The sequence below is a fragment of the Rhyacophila brunnea genome, unplaced genomic scaffold, assembly GCF_057557595.1.
Source record: "Rhyacophila brunnea isolate RB1 unplaced genomic scaffold, BYU_Rbru_1.0 scaffold_3, whole genome shotgun sequence".
NCBI classification, from domain to species: domain Eukaryota; kingdom Metazoa; phylum Arthropoda; class Insecta; order Trichoptera; family Rhyacophilidae; genus Rhyacophila; species Rhyacophila brunnea.
The window spans coordinates 23,205,742-23,232,539 of NW_028232965.1; the positions used below are offsets into that span (position 1 = coordinate 23,205,742).

General features: G+C 31.4%; 1 protein-coding gene across 1 annotated transcript in view; it reads right to left on the reverse strand.

Annotated features, from left to right (window-relative positions):
• LOC147068085 (netrin receptor UNC5C-like) overlaps positions 1-26,798 on the reverse strand; it is a 278,146-nt gene that overhangs the window by 159,024 nt on the left and 92,324 nt on the right. Inside the window, exon 4 of the mRNA XM_085953343.1 lies at positions 26,070-26,283. Within this exon, the coding sequence (XP_085809469.1) occupies positions 26,070-26,283 (214 nt within the window). The remainder of the gene's footprint in view (positions 1-26,069; positions 26,284-26,798) is intronic.

Sequence of the window (26,798 nt, forward strand, 5' to 3'; positions counted from 1 at the left end):
CTAAAATATTATTTCAAAATGAACACTTGTGTTCTTGTCACTGTGTATTGTGACGTTAAAAATATTTCGAAGAAAAAATGCTTTAAGTAAAAATTGTAACGAAAGAGAATAGCTTTTATAATGTAAGTGTACGTATCGGACTCAATTTAAGCTACACGATATCCCATAAGTTTTGATATTGGATCAAATATACTTACCTCTTTCGAGAAAATCTCATAAACCTTAGCACTACAAGCCTTTTCACTTTTTTCGAAGAAACAGCGGAGTCGCCAATGGCAACCGTGAATTTTATGTCCAAGTACTTTATATCAAAAACCAGCGGGATGTGGTTGCCGTAAGACTACACGACAAACATTGTTGCATGGAGAATATAATATTATTTTGTATAATAATATATTTTGTCAAAAGTCACTATCACTTTCTTATGTCACTTATCTAATACCGACAAGGGTTTAAATAATGTGATATGATAGGAATAGGGATTGCAATACCGGTATTTAAACCCCGTATTAAATTATTTATCGATACCGAAATACCGGTTTCGAAAATCCAAAATGCCGATATTTTCAGTAGGTATTAAGAAAGCATACACGTATATATTTTTCAAAAATGAATTTAATGTTATTTTTTTTAATTACTTAGGTACTACTGTATTGTATATTAAATTTAATGTAGTATAAGCTTCCTGGTGCCAAAATGCAAATATACTGACTGAAATCAACAAAGGTTGAATAAATTGAAAATTGTCGCGATGAATTATTAAAATATTTCGAAAAAGAGAACATTCTGTTAAATATTTCTAATTATTCTACAACTATTGATCCAACGTTGATAGTACATCTAACAAACGTTGAATTTCACAGAGGTTTTTCTGTACCTATAGTATTTGTAAAAATTAGCAGTTCTAAAATATTATGATCTATACATTCTATACCTATATATTATTTACAAAAGTCAACATAATAAATGTAGGTAGGTACCTACTTTAGGTTGCAATGAAATGGTTTTTTAAATAGATTTTAATAGTTATATTTATTGATAGGTACATAGGTACTTACTCAATTTTTTCTATAATGTGTTTTGACGAATACCGGTATTAAATAAGAAATACCAAAATACCGGTATTGATATATTCATTCGTTATTGGAATCCCTTTTGGCGTATTTAAAAAAAAAATAGTTTAAATACTTACGAACAATTAATATATATATGTATATATATGGAAGTCAATTGTCTTAACTAACCCCACAGCGCTCTGCCCCACACCCGGTCTTAATCGGACGTTTCATGGGACCAAACGTTTGGTGTAAGACATCAATATTTTTATGACTGGAATGCCTCAGGAGCGGTAACCCAAGACTGAGGTCAACACGCACTCAAGTGTATTCAGATTGAGTTTAAATAATTACAAGATAAAAAGAACTTTTTATATACAACGTTTTTAAATGTTCTGTTGAATCATATAAACTTGACATGACTAGCTTAAACGATCTAAAAAAATTGTACTTGATAGAAATAATACTGAAATGTCATTGTGACATGTCATATTGATTTACATAGTAACGCACGTATATATTAATAATTTAGTTGCTATGACCCCAGACCCCTCTAGCAACCAATAATGGTGTCGAAATAACTTTTCATACAAAACAGAATTAACTGAAAATGAATTCAATTCTGCTTAAAGATGGCTAAAGGTATTAAAAAAATGTATTGGCATCGTGTTCTGATGTATTCTAAAAGTTTCAAATGTCTAGCTAGTCGGAAAGTTAGTTAAAAATCGATTGCAAGATTTGTACCGGACAAAGAACCACCGGACAAATAAGAATACGAGCTAAGAAAAACGTTGTAAAATACTTTGAACTATGTGTTACTACGGGAAAGAGAAACACCGAGAATAAACAAGAAGAATTATAATATAATAAAATATATACAACAAAAGCTAATAATATAAAACAATTTACCGGTATGCAATATTTATTAAATTTACTTTGAAGTAAACTAAAATAAAAAATCATGTTATTGTATACGAGTACTTTTGAATGGGCTATACTTTTGTTGAATGTGGTGAAGTACAGGGCGTGCTGAGCGGGTGGTATCTACACTAACGACAGGCGTAAAGACCATAAATTTATGATACACACATAAAACAAACTGCCCGAAGGCAACTCAGCCTGCCTTACTCTTTAGCTTCGACATTAATACAAAATAAATTTACGATCAATCACACATTATTTTAACAATTGAAAAAATATATTTCAAGCTTCAGGTCCGGACCGCCCCCCCAGAGATGGAGAAATACAAATTATTTAGATAAATAGCATATTATTAGTTAAGTTAGTGTGACCCGGGTGATTTGATTGTCAGAGTTCTCAACGGTTTGGTCCCACACATCTCGGCTTGCAATGACACGGAAGGCCTGTGGCCACTTGTGAATTAGTTCAACTATCTGGGGCATCCAATGTTAGCTTTAATATACCGATGCGGCATATCTAAAAGCGCGGTTGACACAAATGGACACTAACGATCCTAATAATTATGATTGTTAAGTCATGCGCATTCGATAGACAATTGTGGATGTGACAGGTCGCAATAACACGTAGGTGAACACTCTTAGTAATTTATAACTGTAAGTCACGAATTTATCGCCAGATTTAAAGTGTAGAGTGTATGGGTATGAAGAATGTACTTGTAAAAGTGCGGTATTCGGGATAGTAGGTGGGGTGAATGTGGAAGTCAGTGACACCTGCTAGATTTTTTCACTCCGTCCGTCACGCCTCTTTATAGATCAATACAATAGTATTATGCATAATAATTTTTCAAAATGGACCTCCCTCCCAAACGATTCTTCTGTATGCGCGCCTGTGATTATTAGGAAACGACTGTATCTAACTATACATATTCCAATTTTAACCTAAGTTTTATTAGCAGATGGTGCCGGATTTTTACAATATATCCGTGAACGGAGAATTATCTTGTAAGTATATTTCTTTTTATTTGTAAACAGTAGTAATAAATAAGAATATGAAAATAAAAAATGTTGTTGACGGAAATACTTACCTAAGTGCATACATATCCCAAACGTTGCACTGCATTCAACATTGTGTTAGAGACTGAGCGCATTCTTGCTCGATTTTTGACATTATGCATTTCTGGCTTTATGTTATGTGTTTTGCTCTCGGATAAACCATAAAATAAAACGATATCACTTCTTGCCACATATAAGCGAACAAAAAGGCTTTTGCACACCTACTCTGATAAAAGTTAGCGTGTACACTGTACACGAACATTATGCGAATGGAAATAAAATCACTCTGCGAAATATATTTTGTAAGAACGCGATGGTTATATTTTAATACTTAAAACATAAATTAAGTGAATATTAATGCTGACTATGGACACTTGGTGTTAATTTAATTAAAACTTATTGAATATATTTGAGCGAATCTGAGTTAATATTAATATACCTACACTTTAGTTTAGTGGGTATGTATACATATTACATACAAGAAAGTCAAATACGATTCTGGCTATACTGAGTACTTTTTACAACTACTATTTGGAACTACACTGAGCTTCTTTAAGCTATGAATGATTGTCAGGTTTGTTTCTATATGGTTTTGGATTAAACACACATTGAAACAAACAATGTATTTGTTTTTTGTCAGCGACGGGTTTGAATCCATACTTAGAGCTTGATTTAGATCACCATAAGCTAAATTTTATTCAGTAATAGCTCAGGTATATTACATATTATATTTCCAAATTGGGTGATTATTAATTATAATGGCTATAAGTAAAGTAAAATATGGTTGGAATATAGCATACTGATACGGAACGGATGATTTCTATTAGTTAAACATCTATATAAAAAGTAGAACGAAGTGGGATTCGAACTCACGTCTTCCCGAGTGTTTTCGCTTCTAAGCTATCTGTCCGTCTATGATTCATGCGAATTATTTATAATAATTACGTTTTAACTGAGGTACTTCAAATTACACCAATCTAGAGGAAATATTCTTTGTGATCAGTTAAGGTAAATAAATTACATTACGAAAATAATTGTAGATAACATACGTCTGGCACTAGCCAATTTTCTATTATTGACGTTCTTGTACTCATGAACATTGAAATTACTGTTTTTTTTTTATTCAATACTTCAAGTGTTTGATTATTTAAAGAATCTAAGCGCTTTTGTATAATATTCAATATTCAGTGTTGAATACAACAATAATAATATAATATGTATAGTGTTTTATCAAAAAAATCCTTTAATGTTTTATGCTGCAGTTATTTAATTGTCAAGAGAATTCTGTCGTATTCAGAAAATTATGTGCAGATTACAAACTGTATGCCTATTAATACGAAATCAATAATTTTACGAAAGGTTTTGCCAAATAATTGACCTAAATAGAACATCCGTGCCGCGAACATTCAAACAAGTTTGTCCATAATCAATTTTCGGGCAAAACAATGTAATCGCAAACAATAAGCAGAAACTATTTCCGGAAACAATTAGTTATGGTGATGAGGGTAAGTATTCTGTATGCGAAAGTGACGAATCCATCGGCGGGAATGTATTATTAAATTTTATATTGAGCAGTCGCAACAATAGAGATTAAAGTGAACAAAAACAACGTAGATTAAACTAAGCCCAAATGGGGTGTGCTCTATCCCATCCCATCCCATCCATCCTAATCAACGTTAATTGCTTTTATCAGGACGGTCTAAATGCTTAGCGGACATGTCAACACTCGCTCACCCACGCGCTCTGGGTTCGATCCCCTGCCATGATGCTTCCTAAACTTTGATCCTAGATTTATTTAATTAATTTCGGTTTGTTTGTTTATTTATACATTTATAGTGTGAAAAGCTTAGGGTTCTGCATAATCGGCGAATGTTTAATTCATCTGCATTTTGGTGATGATATACCTAGATTAAATTGTTCAAATATGTACCAATATACCAAAATAAAATACAAGTTATAAGAAATGAAAACACAACAAAAAAAGCTGTAATGCTATGAAAACCCAAATGTATTATGGACTCTTCCAATTCATATGTCTAAAATATATCTTAAAAATAAAAGGTTCTAAGACTATCCTGAAACAAATGGAATTTAGAAGATTCAAGATACGTTGGTAAGTATAAAAAGGAAAAAAAGTGATATAAAAGTATAAAAGCAATAAAAACTGTCGAATGGGTATATTATTTACTTGAAAGATTTATAATTAAAATTCTAATTTATGAGAGTTTTGTACTTGAGATATTATGCATTTGATATATCAACTTATATTTCGGTCAGAATTTATTATATCCATATTATTATATGTATTGAAAGTTTTACGCCGTTTTTCACCTGACAAGGCGAAGTATATAATTCAGACATTTTGTTTATCACTTTGAATTTACCAAGAGTACATACAATGTTTTTTTGTCAACAAATATCAATTAAAATTCTAATGGATTCAAGCCCTGTACTGGCTGTACTATTCCATTTAAGTCGTTTTTGCGACCCGGGTTTCACCTTTTGGCATCTTCTTAACCCGGGTCGCAAACAACGACTTAAATGGAATAGTACAGAGCTTGAATCCATTAGAATTTAAATTCAAATTCCATCAAGTACCTTCAGTCGATAGTATTAATATTAAGTATCAATTAAATAAGAATACATAATCCTATTTTAGAATTTTACCTTCACCTTTATGGATGGTAGATTCCAGATTTTTCAATCTTGTGATTAGGAGATTAATATTTTTTCAACTCATTCAGGATTCGTCAAATACTGGTAAAATGTTCTTCAATTTTTTTAATCCCATATTATTTATACATTAAAAAAAACTTACTTACTTAAACGCATATTTAATAGAAATCTTTCGATTGACGATTTAGTTTGTACGAAATTTTATAACCTATGTATACTTATTATTTCCGAGCCTGAAATACCGTGAACGTTATTAGAAGATTTTTTATTGATAAATAAAAACAAAATTAAATTACTGACAATCTTTTGTCAACAGTAATATAACAAGTAATACCGATATTCCAACACTTGTTTGAATCCCGGGATTTATGGACACAAAATAAGTCACTTTTTTACTAACCAGGATTCGCCTTTTGGCATCTTTAGGCACTATGCACACTCACAAATGATAAATATACATTGATCATTGGTGAGTGACCAGTGCCTGAAGATGCCACAAGAAGATACTAAGGTTGCAAAAAGGACTCGAGTGGAATAATAGAAAACTTACATAAATTAGAATTTAAATCCAAATTCTCCGAGACGATAGTTTTTATTTTTAAGTAAGTAGATTGACTGTAGCCATAAGAATGAATTAAAGATTGTGAAAATAGTGTATAACATATACATTGAATAATCATGATAGTTATAGCAAATTAATTGCTTTAATTTCTTTTTCAAAATATAACATTCACATAGGTATCACAACATAAATGTACACAGGACTACTACAAACAGTTTTATAATAATTGTCAGCATTGCGTATACACTTGTTGACAAGCATAGAATTCAATAAATGTGGCCTAAACCGGCCCCAAGCGGTGAGGTCCACGAATTTAATTTTGGTTTAAAACAATGAGAACAGCTGCCGGAACTGAATTAAGTTTAACGACGTAAATAATTGAATGATTTTTCATACAAGCTTAACCTATTCTATTCAACACACTGAATGATACTGATACTTCTTATAGATATCTTAATTGTTTTGCTTGCAATCAAGTTTTATAAAATTTCTGGTGTATTCATGGCTCGAATGGACCGGAATGGACCGGTGCGCAACTGCGATTGCCTCGACTGACGATTGAAAAATAGAAACGATTAAGAAATAATCTCAAATGAGGTGGCTAGTACATCGATGCGAGCCAATTATTGATTGTACATTTGAAGGAAATTAGACCAAATTCGTGTCAGAACTTTAAAGACTGTTATTGTATTTTTCCATTCAATGTAGGTATATTACAACAAAATAATCCACCCCTAAAAATTTTCGGAAAACTATGGAGCGTTTCGGTTTGAAAAAATACTTTTTCGAGCGTTGGGTGTATTTGAATATTTTTTTCACAATTATTACAACATAACACTAATTGCACTTGTTAAATTCGGTCGATGTACCTATAAAATACCTATAATAATAAATTATTCAGAGTTAGAGAATAAATTAAAACAACGCGTTATAAAATTTACAAATTGGATAATTACAATGCAATGCTTCCGGTGTGGTATCATTTTTTTTTGTTTAATTATGTTGTAAAGAGTACGCTGTATTTTACACAAAATACTCATTAGATTGTAATTGTTACATTCATGCAATAAAACTTCTCTGTTCAGTGGTTATATTACAAACCACATCACAAAAATATAGGTACATATTGTCTGTTGATGTCATTTTATATTGCAACCTAATTATACTTATAATAATATGTAAATATATATAAAAAGGATTCACTCGCATTTATTCTGATATTGGCCTCATTTAGCAGAGGTTTTCATGTGCAGCCACCAGAGGATTTTGCTGCGGCCACCAGCGCTTTACAGAATAATATTTAAAAAAAATATTTATAAAATTATGAAATTGGTTGAATACACATGACTTATCTTAAATTTCTTTCCACGCTAAAATGATCCATAATGTGTTCTTGTGATGAGATCATGTGTGAAATAGTGCGTTTCTGCTTTAATTTTTTCAATCGCAACAAAAGTGAAATTTAGTGCGGCCACCAGACGTTTCCATAGAACTGTCAATGTCAATTGTGCGGCCACAGTTAAATTTCACGTGAGAACCACTGAGCTATAGTGTTCCTGTGCTGATCTTCACTTACTTATTATTGAGCTTTGAAGTCTCAGCTAAGACTTATTTAGTTTTAAATTTTTTTTTTTTTTTTTTTTTTTTTTTTTTTTTTCGACCATGTCCGATCCTGATAGGATCATATGGGCCTCCACAGAGTGGAGGTTTGTATTGACAGATTTTTGTTTTTTACGAGAAATGGATGTCAGCCACTTGCTCAACCTATTAGGTCCATACCCTGACACACACAAATTGAAAAACAATTTTTGTACTTGCCAGACCCAGGATTCGAACCTGGGACCCACGGCTTTGTAGTCCAACGCTTATGCCGCGCGGCCACCGTGGGCCACTGTTATTACATTTGGGAATACATATTATTTATAATAGCTAAGTATTATAATTTAGCTGTAATCATCCGGTATTACAATCTAAACTTGAAGGTTAGACTCTCTTAGAAATTACTTAGAAATATTTGGATACACAGATGGTTTGATATTTGGCTGAGCTACAAAGATCGCAAGATTAAGTGGTATTTTGTATTTTTGTCTACTTAAGATTTCAAGAAGCCTTTGTCTTTAGGCATCATATAAGGAGCATTGCCAAACAACGTAATAAATATCTTCACTTAGGGTCATTTATTATACCTAAGCGAGTTTTTGGTGCTTCAAGATTATAATGATCAGCTCTGCAGCGATTAATTGTAATTTTCCCTATCAAGCCTTTTATTAGTGTACCAGGGTTTAGTTTTACAGCTGTAATACAATTTAACATATATTTTAATTCCTCTCCTTGGACTTCACCAGAAATCACTCTTCTCTCGAAGGTGGGTTGATCTCTCTCACCATGTGGCCGAAGAATTGGAGAATGCATCACTTGCAGTTTTTCATGCCAAGCTCTTCTAGTATAGACTCTTGTACGCCTGGCCGTCCATAGAATGAGGAGTATCCTCCGCCAGCACCACATCTCGAACGCGTTAATTCTCTTTTGATCAGATTCTAGGAAAGTCTATAAGATACTCGTATATAGTGACCTCAGTTCTAAACCAAATGATTCACAAATTCCTATTGGAGGTGATTAATATTTAAGTAAATATGAAGAAAATACTGCTAAGGCAATTCAAATGGTTGAAAATAATTCAGCATTGCAGATTCATTTGTAATAGATAGATATCACACAGCTATCCTTTCAGATTTATTATCCAGGCCTGCATTGAGAATACGTATGCAAAATAAGTTTCCATAATAATTATTTAAATGCATAATCACAACAATGTTACATACCTAGTCGAATTTTTTACTATGGTAATGTACAAATTATTATATTTTCTATGGCCACCAATTCACTACACTAAAAATGTTTTGAAATTGCCATAAACTATTTTACTAAATATAAATAATTCATATGAACCGTGTGGCTTACACTGTAAGCATTGTCATAAGTCAGGCAAACTAAAATAAATTGTGACTTTCAGATTTTATGATTTTCATTGTGTAGGTTTTAGAAAATTAAGATTCGATTTTTATCTTATTAAAATTGTTGGACATTGTAATATTATCTGCATAAGTTAAACATTCTGTTACTTTAAAGGCTTGACTGTATATGATGATATGTCAATATCGCTGTGACAAAATTGCTCACAGATAGATGCACTCGTAAATAAAATATCAGTAAACGATTGTCGCAGGCAGACAAAATAAAAATACAAACCAAACGTTACGTAAACTTAGCGACGAGTGTGTCTCGTTTGGCATTTCCATATATATTGGACGAGTAGCGACCTCCGTATCGTCTTGAGATGGCCTTTACTCCGAGTTCAATCATGATAAAGCGATCGAATCAAATAAGGTTTTTAATACTCAAAGGTTTATCGTTAAACTCTCGTTTTGTTTATCAACGAACCAAATATCCGATCCAATACATAATTCAACATCTGTTCTTGAAAAAATATTCAATAATAATGCATTGTTTGTTAACTTTTTTTTCTTATCAGAAAATTTGAAATTTAATTATATTTACTACCTAATATTTACATAAAAGTAATAATTTTATTATTCCACTGTCTCAACAATCAGACTTGACTTGACTTGACTTCCCGAAGAAGTTTTTAAACGGTTTTTCCGAAAACCGGTTTTTGTCCATTTGCTCAATCGTAAAAATGCATGTCCCATTTCTAAAGACGTTTTACAAAACTTGGGACTCAAACCGGCGGTTGACGGATTTAGAAATTAATAATATACTATATTTATAATACCAGCGGCTTGATGGGACAATAGTTTCAATCTAAGGGTACTTTCTTGCTTAGCCTTTAGTTTTTTTTTTTAATAAATTTCATTTTTACATTCATTTTGGGACCCATGTTTTTCATTCAAGTCATCAACACCAAAATAGGTTCAATTTTTTTCGCATAATTTAAAATACAATATGGAATTATATGGATATCAGTGGCCGCACGGTTCATAGATGCTGCTCTTCAACTATCCAAAGATATTTACATCTTGAATAGGTATATTTCGTTTGATAAAAAAAACACTCTTACAAAAAGCATCCGTCATCTCAGAAGTCACTCCACGCTACTGATAATTATACAGCGCTCGGAATGGACAGGAACGCACCGGAGCGCCGTTGTGGTTCGTGGAATTCCAAAATATACCGTTCCGGCTCGTGGATTCATTTAAAATTGCGTTGCGGTTCGTTAGATTGAGATAATTATATATGAATGTATCTTTTAAAGTTTTTCTCAAAATTAAAAATTAACGAAGTTATGTTATGCCGGGCGTGCAAGGGTTAAAAATAAAAATTATGACATCCCTAAATTTCTTTCAGCCTTCTTATTTTGTGTCGATATGTCCATGCCTAAATGCATTGTCTAAATAACAAGAAACAACCAGCTGCAAGCGTAAATTACTTTATTACCCAAAAAAATGTGCCTTGCTGACACTATTTGAAAACTCTTAAAAAATAAAGTATACATTGTTTAATAATTTCTAAAGGATGAAACATTTCAAATCTCAATACAATCTTGCCTTTGACTTACGCATTGTTAATTTACTTACCTACTAATTTATTATATTATTTTATTCGGAGTGACAAAAATTATTACTTCGCCATTTATTTTCGGGTGAATGAATTGTGTTTTCGATGGTTAAATTAGTACAAAAAAGTTTGATAATTTGACTCGTGCAATCCGATATAATATTCCTATTAGTTGCCTTTTAAAATATTTTGTATTATTTAAGATATAAATACGTTTCTAAACAAAATTGTTTATATTATTAGCTTGGTGTTTTTTTGCTACATTCTAGTAAGTTTTGTGTTTTAATTTTAACTGTGTGTTTAACTTGATTTTTTAATAAAAAATTGTTCTAAAAGTTGGTCAAAAATGTCATCAGGCGAAACGTGTTAACCGAAACTATTGAAAAATATTTTGTCGCAGGTAACGTAACGCTGGCCACATACCTACACAATTTGATCATTTAAAAAATGATATTGAGTGGTTATTTATAAAAATAATGAAGGTATAATAAAGTAGTAGGTAATTCGTGTAAATCTGCTAAAACCACATTACATTACATTAGGAATTCACTCCAATAACCATTGAAGTGGCAACAGATGGTATTCATCTCAACAATTAACTTTTGTTAAAAAAAGCTTATGACGTGTCGTAAACCCCTCTTTTTACGATGTTTACATTTGTTTTGTAATTTACATTATTGTTGAATTGCGACTATAGTACAATAAATCTTGTGATATAACTACTACATTCATTCATTTATTTGCCATAGGTCATGATGAGTATACTTTTTTGTAAGTGAATTTTGTTGCTTCTGGTAAGTTTTGTGTTTTAATTTTAACTTTGTGTTGAACATATTTTTTAATAACAATTTGTTCTCTTAAAAGATAGTTAAAATTCTCAGCAGGCGATACGAATACCTTTATATCGTCGGTGTATTGTAAAAATGGCGAATTAACCAAAATACTATTACAGGAGGAGAATTTTTAACCTTTGACATTTATTTATTAATTACCTGTGGATGAATACTTTCCTTATAATAGGCTTTATAATATAATATTTTAAAAAGTCTATTACGTTAAATTCGCTTTTTCTTCGTAACACTAAGTGGATAATCACCCTTACAATTATCGTTTTTAATAAGTACTTTCCTGTGGGATACAAATTCGCCATTTTTACAAAATTATATTATTACATATATACCTATATACTATTGTCGCTGGTATCCAAACTGATTTAAGATAATTCTGGCCACACGCACAATTTGATAATTTTGTGGATATTTATAAAAATAATGAAGGCTTAATTACGTAATAGGTACTTCGTGTAAATCTGCTAAAACATTAGGAATTCTTTCCGGTGGACAATACAGTGGCAACATCTGTTCTGTGATTCAATAATTATTATCATCTCAACAACTTGACTCGTGTTAAAAAAATATTTATGATAAGTCGTAAACCCCAATTTTCACAATGAATAATGAATGATTTTTTCTACAAAAATGTGTTTGGGCCATTGATGGTTTGGGCAGAAAATATTGAATAGCCTTCTGCAGAGCTTATTTATTTGGGACGTTCCTATTGTATTACAATTATTATTACATGCATTGTAGTTTGTGACTTTGAAAATAATAGAAATAATACATAGGTAGTGTGGAGAGAACTTTTACTTAATTTTTGTTTGTAAATTTGTTTAAAAAAAATATAGGAATATCCTTTAATAAAAATGTACGACTATCATAATATCTGTATTGTATGTAGGTACCTATTATCATTTCCATGGCAATAATAATGTGAGTAGGGAAGGACAAACAACATAGATTGAATCGTTTAGAATAAGTAGGTACTAACAAATTAGGTACCTATCTGTCCAGTGCGGACATCTAATTATCTTAGGTGGTGTTAGTCATAGATTATTAAATAAATACGGTGGTAGATGTATATTACAATAATGGTAACCAAAGCATCACCATTGTAACATAACATGCATACAATACAATATAAGTCCTTATAATGTTGAATATAGTAGGTACTAATTAATGACAATTTTATATTATTCTATAAGAATCGCGCTTAGCAACCTGAGTTTCACCTTCCGTCATGTTTTATCTTATATAAATGAAAATGACACACCATTGGTAATTTAATTACAAATAATGCTATGTTTACGTTGTTTGGATGACTTGAAACTTTTATTAGATGTAGGTACGGCCTTATGCCCCTTATAGTGGAGAAGGTTCAAAATAAATCTTTGAGAATCCTTTAAAGCTGTGTGGATAGTGGATACTATCCATGGTTTTATCCGATTGATTTCTCAAGACGTATGCTTACATACTGTATTCTGAAAGTTAAAAAGAGAGCTAGGTATTTAGGCTACGTACTTTTTCCAACTTATATCTACCCAGTACAAATGAGAACTCTGCCATTATTGGTACTTAGTATTGATTTTATTATATATTATTTTATAACTTTCTTGATAATCTAAGTTGTTTGTTCTGCCAAGGTGCAATAATTGCTAATGATAATTGGGCAGGAAATAACTATGTTCAACCAAATCGCTTCGGATAATCGTATATTCCACCTGCGTGAGAACGAGTTTATGTGAACGCTATTTTATAAATTCTTGGTATAGGTAGGCACTTACTGTTTTTTCTAATACTATTTCTTTATTTTTTAAACACTATTTTAATACTATTTCTTGATGTTTGATATTCTGTGCTCGTATTTAAATGGAATTTGTAAAATTTTCTATAAGTACGTAAATATTTTTTTAATTTGAATCTATAAGGTACTTATGTGGATATGTTGTTTGTTATGACTAATTAATTACAAACTTATCTATCCCAAATGAGACAGTAAGTTATAATCAGTGACGAGTGGTGGTAGAGGTATCATGCACTGGTTATAGTGGTAGATAAAGTAAAAATAAAGAATAATACAATTTTTGACGGTATACTTTGCTAAAACAAGATTATTTCGCCTGCGGCGCTGACAATCCTTACCAACCTGCCCAATATAGATCCACGTAAGAAGTTTAAAGTTTATTGTTGCATTTTTATATCAAAAGTACGTACGTACGTAAAGAAAGGATTAGCATAAGTACTTAGTTTCGGAAAATTATACAGCGTTCCTGTTCGTGAAATTTTCCATTTCGAGCACTGTAATTATATAATAATAATACTATCGGATAATAATAAATAAAAATGTCTTATTTAAAGTGTTGGTATTTTGTTGCTATATTGTATTTATAGAGAAATATTTTTAAAATGATCAACATGTGCGGTTAATATAATATGTTGATAAAAACAAACATAAGGAAATAGCTTATTAATTTATAACAATATTAATCATAATGCAATTAGGTCGAATAATAACATTGTTATTAAAACAATAATAGAAATAACAAACTAATGTGTATCCTATCGTAAAATATTTTTTTATTCAATTAATAATACACAAGGTTTAACAACGTCTATAATTAATGACTTTGGAACAACTTCAGAAAGTACTAAAAATGTACCGAATGAGACTTGAATCTACATCTATCGCATTTCTTGCGACAAGCTTTCCCGAAACAGTTACCACGCAACCGAATTCTAACAGCTATGTTTTTGAAGTATTATTTTTAATTCCGTTAACATTGCCGATTACCTTTTGTAATTTTGAACATCAAGTATTGATTGACAATAATTAGCCAATGCAATTAAATTAAAACTAAACTTTGTAGATAAACACGATGGGCTTATAGCTCTAAACACCTATTAGTATAAATACTGTAGAATTGACAAAAATTCTTTATAATGGAGTTCTACTATGTAAGCGTAAATTTAATTGATAATGAAAGTTGCATAATAAATTAATGTTTGTCTAATCTTTTTTTTGACATTTTAATACATTTATCAACATTTTATTGGTGTGGTTTTGATCTCTTGCATTAATTATAATGGACAACATGATAACAGTATATATATTAAAAGTACCTATTAGATCATTTATGCTGATATGTATACTATTTGCCACTTAAAGTAATAATTTAATATTCGATTATCTATTTAACCTCCCACGTTGTCAAATATGCCGCGGTTTATACGTGTATCCAATGGGTATGTGCTAAACATTTTGTTTTTCACGACTGTAGCATCCTTTTCAACTCGGTCTTGACTCGGGCGCAACACACGCGCATTACACCCTCACGCACACACGTCAAAATTGAATCTTTATTTAATCAACTCAAATAAACCAAATATTAAAAGTGCCCCCACTAGATCACTCAGCCACCTAATATCACACAATGGTGACCCCGACGTGATATGAGCACGCAACCCTCTTCTTAGTTATGTGGACTCACTCATGCACCTACCCAATATCCCACACGATAAATAGCGTTTGATAGCACGGATCAGATTGGCTCTTTAGTAACTTTGGATACTTGGACAACTTTCCTTAATGCAGCGACATTAAAATAAAAATACTGTCTAAATAAAACATGATTTACTGTTATTCTGGGGCCAATTGCACATGATCTATTTTCAGTATTTATATGCGTGTATTCTTTTATCTTTCCCCCATATATTTTCACCTACTAAATAGCGACCAGTTCTCGTAGAAGTACACCAAGTTACCTTGCACACTATTATGGGTTTATATTGTACGTCTGGAGTCTAGACTCTAGAGTAAAAATTATATTGTAAAGATACAGTTATAATATTCCAAATTAACTTAAAAATTTACAGCAATTTATTTAATATTATAGATTTGTTTATATCGTCACCTTACTATTAGTCCTCATAAGTTCGATATTATGGACAAAATAATTACAAGATAACAGAAATTTTTATATACAAAGTTTTTAAATTTTCTCTTGAATCATATAAACTTGACTTGACTAGCTTAAACGATCAAAAAAAAATGTACGTACTTGATAGAAATAATACTGAAATATCATTTTGACATTTCATATTGATTTCCATAGTAACGCACGTATATATTAATAATTTAGTTAATAGGACCCCAGAACCCTAGCAACCAATAATAGTGGATTGGATTACGGATTTCTTCAGAAATAACTTTTCATACAAAACAGAATTAACTGAAAATGAATTCAATTCTACTTAAAAATGGCTAAACGTATTTAAAAAAATGCGTTGGCATCGTGTTCTAATAAATATTCTAAAAGTTTCAAATGTTTAGCTAGTCGGGAAATTAGTTAAAAATCGATTGCAAGATTTGTACCGGATAAACAACCACCGGACAAATAAGAATACGACCTAATAAAACGTTGTGATGAAGTTTCTTCGACGAAATTTAAACAGAAAAACATTTTAAATCATCTAAACCTCGATTCCTCCCTCCATCAAGTACCTTCGGTTGAAAGTATTAATATCTAAACCTCGGTTCTCTAGACACTAGTATGCTGTCAATATATCGACAAATTTTAGTTATAGTGGTTTCAAATATGGAATTAAAACCTCGTATTTCACAATCAGTGTTTTTATAGATTCATCGATTAGAGAGGTGTTTAAAATATTGTTTTTATTACGTTTTTTTTCTTCCCCTCCACATTCTTTTCAAACAGACTTAGTTTTAATAGTAAGGTGACGATATTAGCTCTGTTGCAGATTTATTAAAACAATTCTTTTAGATAATATTAAATTTTAAGAGTAGGTATAAACTATACGGTTGTCTTGTGGTTAATTCGCGTATCACAAATATTACCTTTGCATTTGAGTAATAAAACGCTAAGCTTTCTCAAAAATATCATATTCAGTTGGCTGGCGATTTCACGAGCTATAATATAAAAGAAGCAATAAAATATGCGGAAGTCAGCGGCAGCGCGAAATTGCAGCGAACGCCGGCCTTTAAAAATTCATGTATCAAAAAAGGATTTTCCTACGGCTAGATGTGAAGGTATCCCGTAGAGATATTATGTAATGCCGGCAGACCGAGAGACGGATTTGTGTGGAAATATCAATATAATTTCTGGCGTTTTGTACGAGAGTGTAGCCTACGCCTGGATATCAATCTAATCTGAATTGCTTAAATGCAACACCACGTAAACCTCTCTTTGAAGAAAAAGACTTTTCGGCGAATCAAAAAAGCTACGATTTTTAGGTAATTTAAAAGGTTTTAATTATTATTGAATTATTTTCGGAAATCCTTCAGATTTACTGCATCTTTATATTACATATTGATATTTAAAATTCTCTTATAATACATAGTTGACTTTAGTAACTTTTCAATATTGTATCTAATTACAAAATTTTGTCATACGATATTAGTGAAAGTAAATATATTGTGGTACCTACTCATTATCTTTCTACCAAAAAATAATAGTAATATATTGAATATACATAATTTGAATAAAAACACCTTAGATATGTACCTACTAGAAAAATTAGGGCAATTAATGATACATTAATTTAACACAAAAAACGATACTCAACATTAACGCAATTTTATAAAAAAAAAAATCATGTAAGGAATTCTAGTTAATTTTGTCGTAATTAAGTGGGATGCCCGTAGCTTAATTGGTTAAAGCACATTGGCGGGAATCCAGTGATTACAAGTTCAAGTGCCGTCGATTTTTTTTCTAAAAAAGATTATTTCTAGAAGTATTATGTATGTTCAATATAATATTATATAATGTATTATTTTCAAATCTTGATGGTTTAGTTTAGTAGAATATAATTTTTCACTTTATTGGTCGCTGGTTATTTAAGTGTTAATTATTGTTAATAGAAAGACATTTTAATAATGAAAATAACATATAAGTCGTACTGCTTCTACATACTTGTGATAGTATATGATGATAGATTATGATGATAATATATAATAGTGATCAGGACCGATTCCGCCTGCTCTAATGCTATTTATAGATACGAACAAATTTAAAGAGAACGCTACTTATTAAAAACAATAACATTATGTAATTAATTTATTAAATATAATATTATATTATAATATTAAAAAAAAATAAGTACAATAGATTCACCTAAATTCATAGATCACAATCGTAAACGATGTAGAATGAGCATAACATATTGTCGTATTTTTTTTTTAAATTGATATATTTTTCAATATATTATATCGCTGTCATATTTATAAAGATTTACGTGCATGCGATCCACTAATCCGGGACTCACTAGTAATGGGGCAGATCCTATTTTCTGGGTGATATTTTTTCAAGCAATATCGCATGAGTGAGTATTAAGACTCTTCTGCCTTTATGTATTAAACTTTGTCAAAAGTGTAAAACACTGACAGGCAGTGTTCGCAAATACTGGTTAAATCATACGTAAACATGGTCGATTACCTAATTGATACTTGCTATGGATCCTATGAATCAATGGTGTCTTATAAAATCTTTCATTAACAATATTATTCCATGAAGATGCGTAAGCATTCATCGGCGACCATTAACTACGTAAGTATCTACATTTGTATAATATTTTGCACAAAATATTTTATTTATATTTATCTATTATATTTAGCATAGCGTATCAGTATTCAGCATTCCGTTTTAAAATAAATATCTGACACAGGTGCCTTTAATATGGTAGTTAAAACAAATTTATGAAAGACAGCACCATTTTAATATGGACTAAAATATATTTTTTGCATAGTATAAAAACTGAAAAGCACTTGATAATAATATGTAGTAAAATATAATATTATGAGTTATTAAAAGGTTTGAGTCGAAAGCTACGTAATATTTTTTGAAAAAAAAAATGTGAATAAATATGTAAAGTTTGTTTTTAATAGCGTTAAAAAGGTGACCAACTAATTTTATATTCTAATTGAATGCAATTTAGATACATATTAAAAGAGAATACCTATATTACATTTTATTTAAAACATTTGTGATAGGGATATCGTCCAGCATCCATTGTTAAATACCCTTAATGTACCTAAATATTTTTACAATGTGTTTCAATAGTGACGTCTTGTGGGAAGGTAGGCAAACAATACACTATCTAATGGGCTCGCTTTTTGGGGGTGCATATTATATATGAAGAAAAAAAACACGATAATATATTTTACACATACCGCTCTTCATATTAAAATGGTGGCGATGGTTGTGTTGGATTATTTATTTACGTGCCGCAGTACGTAATGATAGTTATTGCAAAAAAACCTATTGTAACGCATATAGGAACATAACCTAGCGATACCTTATTGGTATTCTGGTTAAGTTAACGAGTGTCCAAAGAATACTGAGTCAAAGTAAAAAGCTTTTCTTTTTTAAAAGAAATTATATTCTGAACAATGATATTATAGGGAGTTTTTCGTATTATAAAAAGGACCGTTTAATGTATTTATTATATTCAGTTTTTGTACTGAAAAATTATGTCAGCTAATTTTGTATGCATTTATCTCAGCGTTTTTGTTAATGCCTACCGCGAATAGCTCAATATTAACATATGAAAGTAATTTTTCTTATCAGATGGGCGAAAAATGTGCGGTTATTTCCTAAAATGTGTGCAGGCATTCCCTTCGCGGATGTGCCTGAGTTATAAATAAAAACGGTTACTAGTCGATATAAAGGAAACGATAAATAATTTGTATGTAGGGGTAGAGACAGTCTCTGCAAGGGGAAGGAACTAGTTGCTACAGTGACAATAACGTGCAAGAACATTATTTATTCCTTTACAAAAGTATGCATTTCAGAAATGATCGTTCAAAGATACGAAGCAAAGCAAAGTTATTGCTTTAATATATGCGATAGTTATGAAAGTTTCATTTTCTTTGAATTATTTATATTGTGTTTCCAATAAATTTTCGTATATAGATGTGATAATATATTACTCTAGTTCGACCAAAAAATAAATATAACTTTTGCGACAGTCTTGCATTCTTGTTGTAGCGATGTTCCTACTTATAAAATTCGCCCCGTATCACACGTATGATTGAGGTGATTAAGGCATCTTTAATTATTAATGTATATGAATGTAACCGGAGCAGTAACTCAAGACTGAGGTTGCCACATACTACAGTGTGCTCTGACTGAGTTTACTAAACTACAAATGCCTATGAGAGAGAGGAACACAGAGAAGCAAAATAAATTTAAAAAAAAAAAAAACAACAACAACACTTCTGATCAGTCCAAGTGGAGAGATCTTTACATTCACACTATGACTAAAACTATACTATACATTATTGACTAATATATTTGGTGTATTATTAGGTATTATTAATGAGGTTTGATTTTCTTCGTCTAAATAAATGTTAAAAAACGTGTTTAGTGTCGGTTTTTTTAAAAATTTAGTACATGAGAACTCGAAGTTTAGTTAAATAGAAACAGAAACACTCAGAGTTAAAAAAATCACATGTAGGTATGCATTGTGACCGATAATCGTACACGAAATCTTTGGAATGGGAAGCATTTTCTAAATTACTCATTTTACTGCGAGGACTGCTAGTATTATAATAGGTATACGTATTGCATGACGTGCTTATGAACAAAGGTAAAAAATTTACTGTATTGTAAAATTACTATAATATGTAATCGAATCCGCTGCATAATTTTTAGTAAAAAAATATGGTTGTTTTGATAATTTGTATATTTATATCACGCCTAAAGAATTAATGAGCTTAGAAAGAATACTGTAACATACAAGAATGGTGATTTATCTATCATTACATAATATACAGGAATATTTTGGATGGTCTTTTAATGTAGCAGATGATTTTTTAAAGTGAATATTAACAAAATTGCAAATTATATAGTCAACAAAGCTGACATGGGGCAATCCTCTCAATCGAATGTTTTGCTATATGTAGCGCAAATTTCTTCCCAGTTACAGTCATCCAATCTTCTAAATATTAATATAAATATGTCTACAAAAGATCTGAAATTCTTTGTCCACATAACCAGAAAATAAAAAAAATAGTTTGGAAAGACTCATTATTGACTCATCATCAGCGGAAACGTCAAGGGTCGACTGCGGATTACGGAAGATGAAGGTCACTATGGTCTGATCAAGATGTGCGAACGGTGGAATGCAGGGATCGCTAGATATACATAATAAAGGCATTAAAAGGAGTAACGATCGTAAACAGTAAGGTATACGAAAGCGAATAGGAAAACCTATTGTTTTTAATATCTTAGTAAACGGTTATTATTAATAAATCTTATATTTGACAATCGTTGGATACTTAATAAGAGTGTAATATAATATATCTTAAACATAATTTGTATACCTATAGCAAACAAAACCGTCCTCGACAATGTTATTAATCAGTTTACTGTAGGTAATTAACTGCACAATATCTACTATGGAAATGTAACATAATATTATCATGTTTTTATAATAATACTAGCTGACCCCGCAAACGTTGTTCTGACATATAAATTATTTCTAGTGAATATTTTGGTTGTTAAATAAAAAATAACGAATGTATCGTAAGTGTGTGGGGATGGGATATATGACAGAAAGAGGAATAGAGCGCTGTAGACGATGACCGCCGATAAAAACAAAAAAACATCAACCATTCATTTTCTCAATTCAAAATGAGTAATGATGTTCATAATGAATGAATTACCTGTGACAGGATCTCGTTGTTTAATGTTTATGCAATATCCGTCTTGTCCCTTCCAGAAAATTAGCGGATATTGGAGAGCGTCGCATGAACGGTGTGTGTCAGCGATGAACTCCAGATTATTGTTTCTTCTTCGAATCACGATTTCTCGCGTCGATGTGCGGTCGCCAACCATGATTCCAGCAATGTCGTCAACAACAGGCGCATTGAATCGACGCACGTGCTCTTCAGCTGGTGTTTTATCAGGATTGATGACAATAGCGTGATTGTCACTTTGCAATTCGTGCATGTGTGCTTTGAAGAATTTCAATAATTCATTGTGCTCATTCAACAGGGCGTCGAGTTCGCCGACGATGCGCCTGGCATTAGGCAAATTGAGGCTATTGTAGCCGCAACTTGCATCCACATGATTGATGTCCTCACCGCCCATGAAGTAGATTTGTAAAAATGTATGTGGTTTGTTTGGCATTGGAAGCAATGAGCCTACTTTGTGGTATACTTGGCCTTTGATTTTGAACGTAGAATGGAATTGTTGACCATTTGCCGCAGTATTGTGAACTATTTCTGTTGCTCCGGACGAAGTCATTTGGAAGCATGAATTGAATGTGCAAATGGACTTCAGGAACAGGTTTGAATCTGGAACCGTGCCGATGAGCAAGCCGTTCAATGGTTCTGGTGGGATCTCAATTTCTGGTAGTTGCACTTTTCCTGATGCGCAACAAATCCCGGCTGACTCATGTTTGAATTTGAGCGCATGACAATGGGGACATTCTTTGTCCATAGAACCAATCAGCACTTTAGGATGAGCGGAATATTCAATATCAGGCTCGCACTCGAATGCGAGACGAAGGAACGAAGCGGATGTAAATGTTCGATGTACTTGTTGGCGTTGTCGGTCATTTGTTCTGCGTGTGTTAACTACGAACCTCGTCTTCCAATTGTCGTTGTTGATTTCGTTCAGCTCGTGCCTCTTGTGATTGAGATGCACGCAATTGCGACATACTTACACGCACGTTTTTGTTATCTTGTTGGATTTTTTCGTCTGTTCTTTCTGCTCTACTGTTTCGCATGTTTGTTGCTTTATTCTTTCGACGGCCCAAATGACCCCCCTTGCGTCTTACTGGCATTGTGCACTGTAATACACGCATATAAAAATAGATAAATTAAAATAAATCGTACAAAATTTTGCACGCACTGCATTGTGATATGCCGAATGAAATGTCAAAATGACGCGACGCTTCTCTTGAATTCTTCTCGGACGTAGCGCCATCTGTCATTCAACAACATAAATAATTTCATTCTGTTTGAAATACGAACGACGGTTAAATTTGTTCATACAAAAATAATAAAATCGCGATTAAAAAATGGGAGGGTGGGGGTAGGAGGGTGAAAATTTGTGGTTATAGGTATTTTTTATGCCAAATAATAAAAAAAATACAAAAAAAAAATTGTCAAAAAAATAAAAGAAAATTTTTCTGGGTAGAGATACCCTAATCACCTAGCGGTATGAAATATACTTGTTGACCTATTCTCATACCTAACAAATACACATAAAAAAATTCATAAAAATCGGTCGAGCCATTTCGGAGGAGTTCGACCACAAACATCGTGACACGAGATTTTTATATATATAGAGATATTCACAGTTGGAAATTACAAAGATATTTAGAAGTATATAAGTATACCAATCGGAAATAAATATAATATAAACCGAGGTATGTTAAATAAGTTAGTAGTATAAGTTAGTGTTATATAAGTTAATAGTAGGTACCTACTATTTTTCCTAATAAGTACTTGCATCGATCACATTGGATCGTTTTTTTCTGACTTATTTTTATACAAAATGTTGGCGGAAAATAGTGCCCATTTGATTTTCCAGGCACACATACGTAACGATAAACGTACGTATTTATTACGTACCTCCGTCATATAAGCCTAGGAAAATCTTCACAGTCTGAACACTTTCAACTCACTAAGTAATATGAAAAAATCCAATAACATCAGACATATGGCAATATTCGGATATGAAAATAAGAGATACGGTACCAAAATGTAAATACCATAACGTGTAACATATTTCGAAATAAAAAGCATCGAGCGGCCGAAACCTAATATCGAAATAACATCGACCCAAAAGTTAGCCGGTCTGATTTATTCGTCGAAAAACTTTCGTATGAAAGTTTGCTACCCTTCCGCGATCCAGTCGAGCTTTCTGGAAGATGATGAATGTGTATTTTATATGTTATTCCCAAAAGATTCATAAATAAACAATTCACCCTTTTTTAAAGAAAACTTTATAACTTTATGAAGCGTTCGAAATCTAGCGAATAAGTTTTATATTGAACGTTTTGTTATCGATTTGATAATAATACTACACGATTTACATACATTTAGCTTGTCTTCAATATATCGATACCCTAGTAATATAGGGTACCAACTCAAATCAATGTTTTCTGTAAATAAATGCCATTAGATGTAGAAAGGTCTTTTCTTTATAATTCAATAAAAAAAACAATCAAAACACTCTTCAACTGGTCATAAAAACGAATAACCCTTTCTGGGATTAATATTTAATTCAATTATAAACGGGAATGTCTGGGTTGATTATTTCATAAACAGTAAAATTTCATTGTGCATTGCTAAGTTCATTTGAACTTAATAAAAAACAAATAATTTTACTTAAAAAATCAAGGCTTTAAATTAATGAGAATTTGTTTAAAATTTTCAAACACTATTATTATCTTAGAACAAGGTATTTTGAGTTGTTTTTTTCTGAAAGTTAAAACAAGTTACAAATAGTAATGATTAAACAAGTTTTAAGTAATTTCGTATTGCATTTTCATTGGTAGCAAATTTTACACGTGTTATCTGAGGTTTTTTTTCCAGGACCAAATCAACATGAAATGTTTTGTGCGTGTTACTAATCTTAAGAACCTTTTTATTCAATGAAACGCAATCGTATAATTACAAATATTTTAGTATGTAGGTTAGAAATCAAAGAAAGACGTTAAAAAGCCACTATTTAGTTGTAAGAATATTAATTGTCCATAGTTACCAATTGAATCATACTGAAAACATTCAGAATTATAAGTAATATATATTTTAACATGGAACATGTTTTACTCATGATCTCCGACGCCAAAGTGTTACGAAAAATAGACGTAGAATAACTATAGACGCGCAGCCCGCCCGCGGCCCGCGCCTCGCCCCGATTACTCATGAGTGCCGATTATTTTCATTTTACGTTCAGTAGCCTATCTGCCTATATTATGTGCGACGTATTGTTCGTTTGTTATTATTACTTCTTTAGTTTTATTATTGTAATTACATAATTTTCCGAAAAGTAAAATTGTTTGAATTATTTGGATTCGGTTACCTACTTTGACAAATAATTTTTCTTTCGAATTTGGACAACCAGCATTCAGAGAATCAGTAGGCAAAGCATGTTCCATGTTTAATAATTTTAGCCGTCAGGGCTTAAGTAACCATCATCTGAGGGGCCCAGGGGGGCAGAGCCCCTCCGCGAGGCGCAAAGCGCCGAGTTTTTTTTCAAACGTATACCTAAAATATTAAAAATCAATTAAAAACTAGGAACAACTATGAAAGGAAAACGTTTTTATTATTAATTGAAATATAATTTCACCCCATATAACTACTTTCTTTTATTTGTATAAGTGAAACTTTGTAGACTATTCGAAATGTTCGTTATAAGATTCCAATGAAAACACATAAATCTGCAGTAACGGCTAAGTCAACTTTAAAAGGATTTTATCTTAGTGAAAAGTTGCTTTATCTTCTTAATTCAGAGAAAAAAGTCTCAGGTCGGAAACATCTATTTTAGACCGGCTATTTAAAAATATATTGGCAAGCATGAAGTTACTAATTACTATCTATTATTTTTTCATTTAAATGCCATTAGGGGATTGTTTACGATAGGTTAAAACTTTTAAGCTTAAAGCATTTATGAGACGATAGTGAACATTATAATTAAATTGTCAACATACCATATAAAGGTAATATTTAGAAGTTGTGTATTTAGTTTTGCAACGCTTACCAATAATTTTAACAAAATATCTATTTTATATAAATTCCTTTAAAATTTAGGCGTTGTAAAATTTCTATTAACAAAATGATGAACATTAAATATTTTTAATGTTTTTGGTGTTTAAAAATTTGACAAAAGTTTATAATGCTTGATATTCATTAACTTGACAGTCACCGCACCATGCGAAGAATAAAATGGCCCTCGTTACACATAGACGTGTGGGTCAGTTAACAGATGAATACAGATGAAAACGATTGAAAAAATACTAAAAAAAAAATAGATTGAAGAACTATTTACTTACATTGCAATAAAGATGCATATTGATTCGGGTTCATACTTTTTACTTATTCTGGCAATGTGTCCACCGTTGTTTCTTTATTTGTGATAGGTACTTGAATAATGGATGTCTCTTATGTAAATAAATGTTGCTATTGTTATAACAAACTTGAATGTGGTCCATTTCAAAGTAAATTAAACAAAATGGTCAAGAACTGTATGTAATATTTGTGAATCTCTATCTATAAATAAAGCATGATTGATGTGTTCAAAGTAATTTTAGTTAATTTCATATTTACATAATGTTTGCTCTAAAAGTTTTGTTATTTATACGGAAAACATACCCCATCAATTTTTAATTACAACAAATGATATAAGTTATGTCGACTTACATGCAACCTCCACGTGTGCTGGTTGGCTCCGAATCTGGCCTCGACCAGTCCATGCGATGCAGTCACACCGGAACCTCTCCTTCCCGAAGTATTCTTCCACTTGATTCCTCGTAATGTTACAGTCAGCTTCTACTATTCTTACGCCGTTTTGAGGATCCACGAACTCAAGCTGGTCTGGACAGGACCAACGCAGGCCATTGCACTTGAAAAATAGCTGCATAGAAAAATATAAAAAATGCTTTGATTTTTTGTTTATTTAATTAGACGTTAGATTTTTTTCTCGGTATATCACCGTTATACAAGCTTTCAATAATTGATTTTATTTGAACTTACAATCATAAATACAATTATTATATGTAATATTAATTAAATCATAAAAGACGATTGACCTAAATTATTTTTTAATGAAATTTGTATTTGAATTGCAATGTAGGATTAGGTACCTACAATAATTTATTTTATAAAATGGTTTTAATAGTTATTTTAAATTGAGTAGGTACCTAGTTATTTTATATGTCATGAAAAACGCACAAGTTACTTCTCTATTGAATTTTGAATGTTGTTTCGCCAGATGTGTTTCCGGTCAAGCGAGCATTAAGTGCCTATTTGCCGTATTACGGTCGAAAATGAAGAATTCAGGGTATCTTTGGAAGCTGTTGGGAATATGAAAAATATTGGACCTTGAGATAATAATATATTAAACTTATATTGTTAGGCGTAGACCGGATA